Source organism: Montipora capricornis, chromosome 1 (genome assembly GCF_036669925.1).
Source record: "Montipora capricornis isolate CH-2021 chromosome 1, ASM3666992v2, whole genome shotgun sequence".
NCBI lineage: Eukaryota > Metazoa > Cnidaria > Anthozoa > Scleractinia > Acroporidae > Montipora > Montipora capricornis.
Window position 1 is genome coordinate 42545377 of NC_090883.1, and position 15000 is coordinate 42560376.

General features: G+C 41.2%; 1 protein-coding gene across 1 annotated transcript in view; it reads left to right on the forward strand.

Moving 5' to 3' along the window:
* Positions 1-5929: 5929 nt before the first annotated feature.
* LOC138053495 (uncharacterized) overlaps positions 5930-15000 on the forward strand; it is an 11787-nt gene continuing 2716 nt past the window's right edge. Inside the window, exons 1-6 of the mRNA XM_068900126.1 lie at positions 5930-6208; positions 10716-10801; positions 11239-11428; positions 12102-12157; positions 14245-14352; positions 14780-15000. The exon at positions 14780-15000 is cut by the window's right edge and continues 117 nt beyond it. Coding sequence (XP_068756227.1) covers positions 6042-6208; positions 10716-10801; positions 11239-11428; positions 12102-12157; positions 14245-14352; positions 14780-15000 — 828 coding nt within the window. The 5' untranslated portion in view covers positions 5930-6041. The remainder of the gene's footprint in view (positions 6209-10715; positions 10802-11238; positions 11429-12101; positions 12158-14244; positions 14353-14779) is intronic.

Here is a 15000-nt window from a genome sequence, read left to right on the forward strand (position 1 = left end):
CTTTGAACATTTCAACGCAACTCGAAGCGCAAAGACAAAGCACAGATGATTTCAACGATGGCATTTTCCCTGGACTCTCAACAGAAAAAATGTGTCCAAAAGGCTGAAAAGGTGCAGCGACCGTTTCATATGAATTTCTTCTGCAGTCATGATAATGTGAGTTGTTGACGGATGAAAAACAGGATTGTGTTTCATACACTAGTAAATACCTTCGACTGCGTTTCAAACTCCATCCAAACAGCTTCAGTACTTACGGAGTTCGATGAAAATCCGGATTTATAACATGCGGTAGGGCAACTAAAGCGATGGGAGCTGTATTTAAGGTTTCAGTGTGGAACTTTTAAAATCGTTCGCCGACATGACCCCAGGCAGGTATTTGGGGACGAGTCCGGGATTTGTTTTTCTCTTCCCAACTATGGGTACACTTGCGTAGGTTTGCGCTCACCGTATGGAGGCTCAGTGAACCGTTGACCAGCCGTGTCAAAATTGATTGTTAGCGAGCCTCGAAGGAGTTTGAAAATTTGAATATTTTTCGCTGTTTCTCAGCAATGGATACTCGCTGGACCTTGAAACTTGGTCAAGGGGAAGTAAATTTATCCGTGTAGCCATCGCCGGAGTTTGAGCGTGACTGATGCCGGAGAAGTGTGAATTTTTTCGGCGAGATCTGAGGTAAGTTAGAAATGAGTTGCCAGCAAGAGAAAATGAGGGGACAGAGAGGGAGGCTCAGGGCGTTGGCAGGGATATGTCATGTCCACGAAAGTTATTTTTAGACGAGCGGAAGTTATTGTTTTAGCGGAAGTCTGTCTTACGAGAAGTCCGCATGCAGGTTCTTAGTGAAAAGAGAAAATGGCGGCGCACGTGAAAGGCTGATTAATATTTAATTTCTTTCAAACATCAGACCGAGGTTGGCCTGCATGCGGACGTCTCGGAAGTCAGACTTCCGCCAGAACAAAGACTTCCGCTCGTCTAAAAATAGCTTTCGTGGACATGACATATCCCAAGGCTGGACCGGGAGCCTCCCTCTCTGTCCCCTCATTTTCTCTTGGTTGCCAGCCTTTCCTTTATTTAGGGAAGAGTGACGACTCGGGAATTTGAGAAGTCGCGTAAATCGCATTCAATCAGGCAAAAAACCACACAAAAAGCAAGACATTCACCATGACAATAAAGTACGGCTTTTTTATTGAGAACTTTTGCGGGTAAATATCTTTTTCAGTCTGTTATCAAGATTCCCATACAAATCCTTATAATTGTTTACCTTCCGACTCTGGGCCGCCTGTGGTTTTACTAAAGTTTTCAGCCAAAAAATTACACTAAAGGCTTCGAAAAAGAAAGAAAAGGATTGTGGTTCATTGGTTGGAATTTCAAGCCTTAAAATCCCTGAAAAGGTAAGATTATTTTCGTAGCGATACAATTGCGTGTTTTCGTCACATGTTCCTTCGATCTTACAGAATTGTGTTTTCCCTCAAAATATTCGCTTATTGTCGCTTTCGCTAGAACATATTTATGTTGATTTCATGTCCAGCGAATTGTTTTATCCTTTGGGATAACTTTTCCGTCGAAAAATCGGTTATTTCGGTGGTTTTTAGCAAACAGAGGTCAGTTATTCTCAAGGTGATGTCTCGTTGCCGTTAGCAACGGGTCGCAAATTTGACAATTTTATAGGATTAACATATTACGCATTATCGCTAATCGGACTACAAAACAATTCTGAAAATATTCATGCCTGGTCTTTTTTCCGCCGTCAAATTTTTGTCCAAGAAAGCTAATAAAACGAGGAAGATTTTTCTTGGTCACTCAAACCCATTCGGGCGGGTTGAAAAATTCATAATGACATTTCAGGATAATTATCTCCATGACATTTAAGGCTCGTTACGACCCTGTTAGATAAGTGCCATCGGCGTACATCCTCACATCTGATAGGAAGTTTCAGGTTGATAGGTCATTAATGTATAATAGGAATAGCAGAGGGTCAAGGATTGACCCTTGAGGCACCTAACAACGTCAGTAACTAGTTTCAGAATTTACGTTGTTTATAACTGTAACCTGAGTTCCATACAGCTCCAATTTTGACAGAAGGATCTCATGGTCATACTTTTAGTATCAAATTCATTTTTGAAATCAGTAAACAGAATGGCATTTGCTAAGCCACCGTCGATGTTAAGATAGTAATTGTCTTTCATGTCAATAAGAGTCGTAAGGGTAGAGTGCATGGGTCTAAAGCCAGACTGATATTTCGAAAGTAGCTACAATTCTCTAACTCATTTAATTATGTATACCTTGATTGAAAATGGCTTTCTCAAAAAGTTTCGCTATTACAGAAAGTACAGAAATAGGCCTGTAATTTGCTGGGTCAACCTTTGGAAATTGGAGGTACTCCAGAACTCTTCCAGTCCTTGTGAGGATACCAGTGGCAATAACTAAGTTGAAAATATGTGTCAGGGAACGGTCACGCCAAAACGCAGACTGAAGACTGTGCAGACCGTGCACGCCAGAGGTAAAATATGGTGTTACCCTCTCTGTTATTGAGAGCTAACCGTAACCAGGCTAACCTGAATTGAGCTAGTTATTTAGGCGTAAGTCAGGCTAACCGAATTTTCATTTTGCAGACGGTCAGCGCAGTCTGCAGTCTGCGTTTTTCAGTGTCCCGTCAGGGAAAACGCAGTAAATGTAAATGATAACTTTAGGAGGCAAGATGCATTGGATTGCCGACAAGACCACCAGCCTTTCCCACAGGGATATAATTCATAAGTTTACGCAGCCGTTTGAACCTACTGTACTGTTCTCGATGTCGCTTTTCTCGTTGTTATTGCAGTACAGGCTTTCCAGTTTCAACAAGAGAGTTGTCCTAAGGGCTTTCATCAGCTGCTAAATGTCCTAACTCAGAGCCACCTGGTGAAATCGTGTTTCGGTGATGCGGCGTTGATACTCACGTTTCATCGTATTTCTCTGCTCTGCTCTGCGGTGCACTGTGAACACAGACCGTCAAGATCAGCGTTTTACGAAGAACTCTTGTGCGTTCGGAATGAAGAGATTCGTGGCCGCCATGTTGTTTTTTATTTGGCTGGTTCTCAGGAAAGTCCTCTTTCTTAAGCCGATGATACACGGTTCAACATCCTGCAACGTTTGTTGCTCAACAAACAGGGGCGGATTTAGGGGGGGGCCGAGGGGGCCGCGGCCCCCCCTTTCAGTTCGTCGGAGATTTATTTTTTGTCAAAATATACAATAATTTTATAATTTTGTAAGCAGTCTGTTGGAGCTTTTGAATTTTTTAGCTAAAGCATGATTTTTTGCTAATAGTATGACCAAAGTTGTGCGAAAAAGCTTTCAACGTTACCGGCGTTAATGTTATCCTTTTGAAATGACGAAGAAGACTGGATGAGAATTACTTGTCTACAAGTCAACCTATTTTACAGAGACTGTAACAACGTAAAATCTTAATGTCTATATATATAATTATATATATTTTGGTTAGATACAATGAGAATAACATTGTGACACGTACGTGCTTATGACCTGTTCCATCAAATCAAGAACCCTGTGTTCATTGCTGGCTTTTACACTGCCAAGCATCTTTTTGGATTCAGGGGAGGACTTAGCCGTTCGTTAAACCAGGGTTCGACATTGGATGTTATTGAGGCATACAGGCATATTAACGTGGTGAAAGATCAGCTGGCAGATATACGCAAGGATGCAAAAACAGTGTTTGCGCATTCAGTGCATGAAAAGATTCACAAAATGGCTAAGAAAGCATACGTAAAAATCACCATCCCGCGCACTTGTGGTATACAGACACTTCATTCGTTTCTTCCTAGGCTGTTGTGACTTTGGAGCGAAGAGTCACAAACCATGCATCATTATAACCACAACTTATAATTTTATTCAATATGGAATCCTGATATTTTACTTTCCAGATTGCACCAGATTGCATGTAAGGGTACCCAAATTTTCAAAATTTTCTGGGGGGGCATGCCCCCAGACCCCCCTAGAAAGTAGCGCCTAATGCGCTACCGAGGCGCGCTAACGCGCGCTTATTAGTATTCTTGTTCGGCCCCCACTTTCAAAAAATGCTAGATCCGCCCCTGACCAATGTTGAACAATGTTACATAAACGTGTTGAACGAAATAGAGCTGGTCTCTATTTTCGTTCAACATCGTTCAACAACATTCAACGTGTTGAATGGCATACGTTCAGCATTCAACATGACACGACACAGGGGCACCCAACGTCAATTTTCGGAAAATACCTGTTCTAGAATTTTCGGAACATTTGTTGTAAAATTCCTTGCTTGCCTGCCCGTTCTAGGATTTTCGAACATCTAAAACATGGTATAATTGCCCATTTTGAACGGATTTTTACCCTAAAAAGGTCACTTAGAATTTTCGGGAGCCTTTTTTCTGACTGAAATTTTCGAAAATGTAAGTTTTGATCCCTATGATTTTCGGACCATTAGACTTTCAGCTAGGGAATCCGAACAGATAAAAAATTTCTAGGGGATAAAAAAATGCCTACATCTACCGTTTAAATACTAAACTACGTTTACCAATGCTATGTTTAAGTGGTTTTGAACTATATTCTCATTGGGTGCCCCTGACGACACTGTTCAACATTTGTTGAACAAGAGCTGTAACATTTGTTGATCAACAAATGCTGCCGTGTATCGTCGGCTTTTGTAATCAAACTCGCATCGTGAGCTTTGGCCGCCTGTGCCCACAATCGCTTTTTACTTGCGGAATTTTTCGTAAAATTATCTTCTACGGTCTTTTATCGGGATTCCCATAAGAATCCTTATATGTTTGTTGGCTTTCCCTCACACTGAGCTTGGGGCGCTTGTGACGAAACTGCCAAAAAAAACGTTCGGTTTTCAAGGGAACATCGCTTTGTATCAACAATTCCACCACACAAAAGGCTTATAGCCCTCGAATCCTCTTATTGATATTCAAAGACGGAATTACAACAATTTCTTCACAGCCCAGTTCCCAAAATATCTTTTAATCTGGCATTGTAGCTCTTGATAGATAAATAAGAACGGATTTATTTTTTCCCTTTGTCGAGAAAAAAAGAGATTCCAAGAATTCTATGTAAGTGACGAATTCTATTTAAGTCATGATTGTATAAATAAACTGAAAGAGAATGAACTTGTTTCAAGTCATTTTTGAGATTTTTAACTTTAAGCAGTTCTTAATCCAGTAAAATTAATTTAACCCTTGCTGAACTCAATAATTTCAGAAAGACTAATGAACAGAATAAACTCTTTATGTCTTGAACGCCAGTTCTGAAATACGTGATCAAATGACGATGCTAGATGTCTTGATTACAGAGCTGCTATGACGTTTAAAGTATTCTTGCCAACATCCATAGTGTACACAAGGCGGGTGAAAGCTTTGTGATCACACAATTGGAGGTCATGGAAATAAGGAGACAAAGGTAATGTTAATGCGAGAAGCAAATAACTCTTCAGATCAGAGGGCAGATCTTTCGCGTTCTGTAAACTGTGCTGACACTGTTTAATAGTATTCCAACAAGTTTTAGCATTGTGTTGTGCATGTTGGATAGTACCCAAGATTTCCTATTGGGATAGAGACAGAGGCTTTTAATTTGGACGTAATGTGCCGTTTGTTGCGAAGTAAAGATTTACCGGAAACGCGCTTTGACGAATATTCAAAGAACTTCGAATCTTTATTTATTGCCTCGAACATGATTAAGCCCTCGAGGACTATCTCAAAAATGAAACTTCAGGTGAAAAAGAAATATCGCATTCTCAGCCTGAACGAAAATACAAATTGGTTACATTCACGTCTTAGAAAACATTGCTACGTCAGTGCACAAGGGTATTTTGGCAAATGAGCATTTCCTGTCATTTCACACGATCCCTTGTGTAAATATGTCACTTCCAACCTCCGAAAACCCGATCATATTACATCACAATGCGTCACACTGAAGACACAACAGGAGGTGTATATTTAAACTTGACCTCTCTTTTAGCGTGTTTATCTTCACTTCAGAGCTAAAAACGACCGCTAAAGCGTGGCTTTCTTGTAGACATGGAATCAAGCATCTCGCAGATGCCAGCGAGTTCAAAATGGGTGAAGATTTCGTGGCGGAATCTAGTTTATTGTTGTGTTCACTTGATCATTGTGACAGCTGTGACATTACCTACCTTCTTCTTCATCTTTCATCCGGGCCACCCATCCCACGTCAGCTCAAACGCGTAAGTAAAAGTTCGAGATTTTGATACTATATCTTTCACTAAACAAAGAAGCAACTGTTGTCTTTCGAACCCGCTTCTTCTATTGGGTGTACCTTTGAGAAATGTATGGTTAACGTTCACTTTCGTCAGTTCGGGTTTGAATCGTTTGACCGTGAACTCGCTGGGTTTTACACAAAGAGTAAATCAATCGATGGAATCGAAGATTCGCCACCCGTCACTTGCGAGCTTAAAGTAGCCAGGAACAGGCCTGTAAGCATTTACACTGAATGATAAGCACGGGCCCATATGAATCAGCAGATTCCGTAAACACAACTTGAGGAACGCAAAATAAACAATGATTTATGTTCCATCTTCCCATATACCATCTCACAGGCTCATTCTGTGTGGATGTGGGATCCAATACGCCCCAATCGTTGGCTTATGTATAACATCCTAACACCCAGCGAGGTCGGACCTGAATTGAACATATTGCTCCTTTCTCCGAGGATGCAATAATCATGGATTAACTTAAATGATTCTAATCAATTATGGATTATGAAATACAATATTTTCAAACATCAGTTTGCGAGTAGCTGGAAACGTGAAAAAATTATTATTCTTAGGCCTTATTCCAAATCAATTTATTAAAGAGTTTGTCTTTTCTCGAAGGCCAACATTTGTCCAAACTTGTCACCGAGTTTTCTAGGATTTCAATTTCTTCGTGTTTTATCCAAATCGCAAGATCGCAAGGACCAAACATTGCAGCAGTTTTCCATGACGAAAACCCTGGGTTTTACGAAACTGAAAGAAAGAGAAACCTCTTGTCTGTGTGCAGCTAAAAATAATGTCAATTTCCTATGCTTAAGAATCTGTGACTCTAATGATGTGTGGAATGCCTACCTACTGAATTCTAGGTAATCTCGCTCGCTGCTCCGATAATCATCATTTTGGATGTTCAGTGAGTAGTTGCGATTTGAGAGCCAGAAAGTCTGGCATCTGGGTATATGATGATCCTGGATAAAACGATTACAAATGACAGATACTTTTCTGGTCAATACTGTTCTTAGCCCTTGTAATCTGACCTGCTCTGAGCGACAACAGGCAACAAAGGATAAATTTTCCACTGTATATTCTCACAACTACCCTGGATGCCAGAGGTTTTTCTCTCTTGGAGCGACGGAATAGCGAGTCGCTCTTTTAGCTTCTTTTTATAGCGAGAAAACCTCTGGAATTCAGGGTATCTCACAACAGAATTCGTGGCTCTTTGCGCGTCCTCCAGATACTTTATTTAAAATAGACTTGGAGCTAAAAACCTCTATGCTCCCTCATAATCCTCAAAGTCTATTTAATGATACATATTTAAAGACCACGTTTCGGTAGGAAAAATTCATAATGAACGAATATATCCCTGACGCAGATGTGCCTTAGGTCATTAACTTAAAATAAGAATTTTGTTTGAAGATTTGTGACAACAGTTGTCTTTACAATCAACAATTCCAAACGAGAAAGCAAATGCGTGCGAGGAAAGAACCGCGCGTGACTTCTCGCTCGCTGCCTTCTTTCTAAGCGGCATGGCTCAGCTGAAGAGCGCTGAACTGTCGTTTGTCTTCGGTGATTCCCGATTCACACTCGACGCGTTTTTGTCCAAATTGTCTCAGTTTTCAAGCTTTGAATATATACGTTCTTTCTTGTCTTCTTGATATAAATTTAAATCGTCATAAAATTTCATAAACAACACAGCACTTCACACTATATGTTCTTCATACGTTTTGCGATGTTTTGTTGGCATTTTACCTCGTCCCCAGTGTGACTTGGCAAGAAAATTCAGCTATGTTTTGCTAAGTTAAAGTGACCAAATGGTTTCAAACCACTGAACGTGTCCAGCTTGCTAAAATAAGACAAACCTGAGGGGTACATGATCATTCTCTTTGCATCTTTACGATAAAAAACAAACATAAACATAATTCTCTAGTAGATACCACTATTGATTGTCTTGTTTGCCCAAAAGGCTGCATTTCTCGTTTAAAATAAAATGAGTAAAAATAATTACCCGAAAGGTTATTTTGAGCCCTCCCTCCCTCCCTCCCCCCCCCCCCCAAAAAAAAAAAAAAAAAAAAAATTCAGTTCTTCTTATGCTCAGCCATGTTAATATTTGTATGCCGGACGTCCTCCCGAGCTGTCATTTGACAATTTTTCAATAACAACAACGAAAAGGACTGATGCAATTTTGCGGTAATGTGTCATTCCATTTAATTACTGATGAAAAAAACCGGGGTCCGTTAACTAAGTGGCTACTGATTCGAGATGTTTGCCTTCGAAGAATTGATTTCATTATTGCTTTATGCTGCGTCATGTTGTGTGTTTTATTTCATTTTTTATTTCATTAACTTTGCCAGTCAAGCTGGCAGAGCGCTACAACAGCTTGCGCCAATTACTGTGGCCCCTTTTTTTACCTTCCCAACCATGATACACAACAGAAGACAGACCAAAATTTGGTTTTATCAACGGAGTTGATAATGTAAATTGGCCACCGTACAGAGATTCTAAAAGCTGACGTTTCGTTGGATTCGCTCTGACGAAGCAGGGGTTTCAATAGAAGCCGGTTACCGGCGGTATACCGCCGCCTGCTTTGCGTCACACCGCCGGCTAGTTTGCCTTGATTTTCACTACAAATGCTATCATTAACTTGTCAAACTGCCGCCTTCAATGGGCTATCAGGGACGGCTATTTACGAAGTTATTGAAACCCCTGACGAAGGGCTAACGCTCGAAACGTCAGCTTTTAGAATCTCTGTACGGTGGCCACTCCGTTGATAAAACCAAATTTTTGTATACTACTTCCCCACCGACGCAGCACCACAGTTTCTTTAGAAACTACCCCCTTCATTCAGAAGACAGACCACAACACCGGGAACTACGTTCCCTACTCGTAGCTACAAGTATGTGGGTTCTTTTACGTCCCACGGGATTATGAACATTGAAGGGTTGTGAGACGGGACCTCCGGCTTATCGTCCATATCCGAGAAGACTTGAAAGTCACATTTAAAAATTAGTTACAAAGGCAGCACTTTCTCCTCAGTTATTTAAAGAACCTGAGTCAGCGTTAGTCCGGTGACGGCCGGTGACGGACGGTCCGGCCGGAGTTGAAGTCACGACCTCCAGCGTGACAGTCCGGTGATCAACCAACTGAGCCAATGGTGCGCGTGTTTGGGAGACAAAAGGAAATAAAGAGGTCTGGAAAGGGATTGGCTCTAACCTCGTCGTCCCCCGGCGACATCCGCAGCCACCTCACTAAAAAATCTCGGCGAACTTGCTCTGTACATATGATATTATGTTTAGTACATTTCTTTTACGAAAAAGCACCATCAGAAAAGACAGACTATACGTTTAGGTAGACTTTGAGCGCATCTAGATGCGGCTTACCTGCCTGTACCGACTGCGTGGAAAAATCGCAAGAAAGTACTTCAAAAATGGCAACAAAAATGCTCAAATAGTTTTCAAATATCGAAAAAGATTCTCGAAATTCGGACATACAGCTCTAAAATAGTTACAAAACTTGAACCTTTACTAAAGAAATAATATTTCTGACAGTTGTAGCAGGCGAAATTGGAAGAAATAGATATTTTGCCGGCACGGATCAGAGGACTGGGTCCGGTGGGGATTGTGGGTAATTTGTCGTACGAGTAGTGAACCGTTAGGGATTTGAATCAGTCTAGGTTCAGCTTTCTTCGCCAACTTTTTTGTTAACTTTTTCCCTTGGCTTCCATATGGTAGGGGCACTTGCATAGTGTTTGGAGAACACGTTCCCTCATTACCGCAGGGTTTTGGGTTTTCGTATTCAGCGGGTGCATAGTTTACCTTTCCTGTAATAAGTTTTTAGTATATCAGTACCATCAAGTAAGCTAACATATTGTTATGTGGGAACGGAGTTTGTATGCATATAGCAAACAAAATAAACCGGCTTGTGGCGCTTGCTATCCTACATGCCCAAGTATCTACACACTTGTGTTGTGATTGAGTTATGTGCAAGGAAGGATTACGGTTTTTTTTGCAAACGTTGGCCGTGTAGCACTCATATTTGAACGGACTTAACTGATTAGAGTGTAATGTGAAATGCTAGTTTTCTACGCCATATGAACCAGTTAAGTCTGTTTGTGATTGAGTTTGTTGTGTTGTGTCTGATTGGGTAGTGAAGCCAAAATTTGGTCTTTCCGAGGGTGAGTATTTTACTTTCATCATTTCTTTGCTCTTTCAATCAATTTTCGGCAAAGATTATTTTCCAGAACAACAAACGTTTTTAAATCGTTGAACCTTTTAACCTGTCGATAAATGCTACAATACTAGGGACTACAATGTCATTTAAAAACTTCGCGCTGTTTTTTATTTCGCGATTATTTTATACGACATTCGGTCGGACAGTTTTGAATCTGAAAAAGACTAATTCACAAGACGATGTCACTTTCAGAACCTTATCCACAAGAGAGCCATTGCTCATTTTATTTAACTGTAATTGTATTATTTTTTGCCAGACTCACTGTTTCAAATTTAACGAAAAGTGAAGCAAGACTTGACTCTTCCGAGCAGAGATGGAAAAACGTAACATCTATTAATAAAGGTAAACAAATATGGGAAATATATTTTTGCGCAATAATTGATTTACCCGAAGTAATACCCGACTCTGGGACGGGCTCTAGGACTTTCCTCGTGTACTGCAACTACTCACACTAGTGGATGCATGACGGGGGATGTGGTTGGCACGCCGTTCGAGCTTAGGTCTATCACCTTGCGGTCTCTCTTCGCGCAGGTGGCACCTCTAGCACGAGAGTCCGCTTAAATGTCCCTAGATGCTTGGGGTTGTGAGAGAGATAATACAAGAAATAGAATAAAGGATATTTGATGACAAACTGGAAATCAGGGCCGGAAACGCGAGTCCCAGGTGGGATTTGAACACACGACCCACCAAAATCTTCTGGATGCAAAGAGCTCCCCCAACACACACTCTCTTCCACTTAAATCCTTAGCACGTATTTTAATTCTTGTATTTCAAAACAGGTGGAAGTCGTGAATGTAACTCACCACTGATCATTGATGAAGAGAGTGACCAGTGTCGACCACCATGTGAATGGACGACACAGTCGTCACTGACAAGACAAGTTTACTACATCGTGTTAATTGTGGGTCTGTGGGCAGCCCTCATCACTACAGTGATTACTTTCATAACATGGGCCTCCATTAAAAGCCTGTAAGTAAATGTTTTGCACAGCAAAGCGCTTTTTGCAGATTTTCCGTGTTTCCTTGTCCGTGGTAACATTTCCCACGAATAGAAGCTTGCATAGCACGTCTTAACCGTTTCTTTTAGCCAAGCAGGGAACGTGTGCAAGCACAAAAAGGAAGGAAGGATTTTTTGTGCCAGCGTTCGCAAATGACTAGTCCACAGAAAGGCATGCAGGCAACACTGTTTAACTGCGTGACATGCTGCGTTACAATTCCCACGCCATCTCGTCCACAGAGTCCGCTTTTCTTTTGTTCAGCACCGAGAACACGGACTCTGGCCACTTCCAATTTATGCGCAGTCGTAGTGAAGGTCCATTTGTTTTTAACCGTTGGCAACCACTGTTGTTTTAAATTTCTGAGCGTGCGTAGACGATCCGGGAGTCCCTGATTTGCGGACTTCCTGCCCTGGTAGTGCCCAGAGTCCGTGTTCTTCGTGCTAACCAAAAGAAAAGTGGACTCTGGGGACGAGATTGACTCCCACGCAGCCAAGCAATACCGTAGGTGGCTTGAAAATCGCTGCATCTTCCCAAGGTTCTAATTATCTTGGAACCTTTCACCTTCCTGTTACTAATTCCCACTCTTAAAACGACATCCCCTTGGGGTAAACCGTTTTTAACTTCTATATCTACAATTTTTTTCAGTCGCAAGTTTCCTCATGTACTGCGTTTTCATATTATAGTATGCTGCGTTATACTAGGTAAGTGTAGTGCTTGAGATATTTTGAGATGATTGGACAGTTCATAAACGTTGCTTAATTTTCGTTTATGGTGCTGCTGTTGATGGTAATTGGGGAGCTTAATTAAGCAACGACGACGACAGCTACGAGATCGCCACAAAACAAAAGGTCTATAATTAGCACAAACAAAAGCTCAGCACGCCCTGCGCGTGCGTGTGTACATTGCCATGCAGTTCTCGCCCTGGCAACGACGTGAATTTACCAATTCTGACTACACTAACGCGAGACTTCAATGTGAAAATAGTTTATTGTGGGCACGTCAGTCAGTCTGCTGAACAAAATGACCTCCGTTCGCCTGAATTGGTTACAAGCTGGACGTCAGATAACACCGCCCGTGAAAATAGACAAAATATACTGCATTACTTTAGGAATAAACTATTAGTAAGCAACAGTGCCGTGCCAGGTACGAAAAACCACTAAAAACCACCCTTTAGAAGTGGCCAAAAATAAGTGGAAACGTATTCCTCATCTAATGCAACGGCTCCAGACCCCGAGGAAAGGAAATACTACTATACAAAAGGAAAAAATAAGCAGACAGCGCAGTTCAAAAGTTAAGCATAAAGTTAAAGCATCAGCTACTGACAAACGTAGAATGATGAAAAACTCCCGCCAAACTCCTAAATACTCCTAACCCATCCCAAAGCCACCTACGGTCTTCTACGTCATTAAATTTCTGACTAACTCGTTCCCATGTCACTCGACCGTCAGAAATTTCATAATTTGAAGTTATGTGGAGGACGAGAGCACCTGACGATACATTTTCAAATTTCTCTCTAACTATCCACGCCGTTTTCCCCAATTTCATTCTTGGAATGTTGACACACACTGTCAATGCCGAGAGACTTGGAGTCACTGCAAAATTATGACAATATTTTTAGACAACGTTGGCGACGGCAACGAGAACTTCACAAATTTGCATATTTAGTGGGCAAAAACAATGGCTTGGCACGCCCTGCGCGTGCGCTTTTCACTTTTGTCCATTTCTTTGCCGTCGTCAGCAAAATAACAACGTTAAATAACCAAATTTGAAGTTTTATGAACGACTTTCATTTGCTGTCCTAAATAGGCCATTTCCCAGTTGCTGTTTGTCTCGGTTTCCGAGTGAGTCTTGGTGCTCAACTATTGAAAGGGAAATGAGTTTGATTTGCATAAGAATTTACATTTGAATGGTTGTGACCAGGACTCGCTTTGAAACTGAGACATGCAGCAACTGGGAAATGGGCTATTAGGCGCCGTTCCGACCAGTGTCACTTTTAAAGAACTACCACACCCTTGTCATGTTAAAAAGGTTGAAATAGTCTCGAAGCGATTAAAGTAACGCAAATTTATGTTTTGAGATGACGCTCTCGTTGCCGGGAACACAAGGCATCCAACTTGAATTTTCTGTCGTAGGTTCAACACCACACCGCCTAATTCAGTTCCAGGAAAGTTGCGCTAGTTTAGACAAATCGACATAATGACGAAAAAAATTAATAAACCTGAACTTGCAATTTTAAATGACGTTTTCGTTACCGTCGCGTCGTAGATCTTAAACTCCGTAATGACGGTGGACAACGACTTGACGAAGACTAAGACCCGGCAAGACCATAACGAAGACGATGACAATGACAACTTGATTATGACAAGAGAAAATGAGGGGACAGAGAGGGAGGCTCAGGGCGTTGGCCGGGATATGTCATGTCCACGAAAGTTATTTTTAGACGAGCGAAAGTCTTTGTTCTAGCGGAATTCTGTCCTCCGAGACGTCCGCATGCAGTCTTGCCTCGCTGTCAGGTTCTTAGTGAAAAGAGAAAATGACGGCGCACGTGCAAGGCTGATGAATATTTATTTTCTTTCAAACATCGGACCGAGGTTGGTCTGCATGCGGACGTCTCGGAAGACTTCCGCTCGTCTAAAAATAACTTTCGTGGACATGACATATCCCAAGGGCTGGACCGGGAGCCTCCCTCTCTGTCCCATCATTTTCTCTTGATTAAGATGGTTGTTATGGTGATGACGATAATGACGATGATGATACTGATGACAGATTTCAATTCATGTTTATTTAGCTAACTCCAAGGTGCTCCCCGTGCACTTATCACCCCACAAGACTTTTTGTCGAGATCACACGTTTTGGTTTCCCGAAGGACAATCCTCGATGGTTACTGTGATTTCAGGTAATTTATGAAACGTATTCCACTTGTTACTCTTGAGAATTATGATCTCAACGATTATTATGACTAACAACGAAAGAAAAATTTGTTATTACTAAATTAAAACAGCAAATAAATCCCGACTATCATTTCATTACACGCGTTATTTCATAACTTTTCTGTGGACGCTGTTGGACACAATGCATGTAAACTTAAAGTTCGTTCCTTTCTTTGTTAAAACTAAAATGATGTTAAACAATGGGTCCACACCTTACGTTTGGCATATATTAAGTATTGCATTGATTTGGCAAGTTTAGAGACCTTTTAAGAAAAAGAGAGTTGCACTTGCTTCAGCCTTAAGAAAATCTACATAATAACTCGATCTATGCTCGCTTAAGTATGGGAGTAGTACTTAGTTGTTGTCTCTTAATTTTTTTCTCCTTTTCTACAGGTGCCTTGACGCATTGTTTTGGCCTGGCGCATGCGTTCTGGTCCTTGTGTTTTGTGGCAAACACGTATGCTGTGATTATTCATCACAATAAAGTCGTATTTAGGTATCCAATCAGAATACACCTTTTGCAATCTGTATTTGGCTGGCTTGTGCCCGTGATGATTGTAGCCTTTTGTATCTACTTTTCTTCTCCTGGATACAAGTTTTACTTTATGGATCTC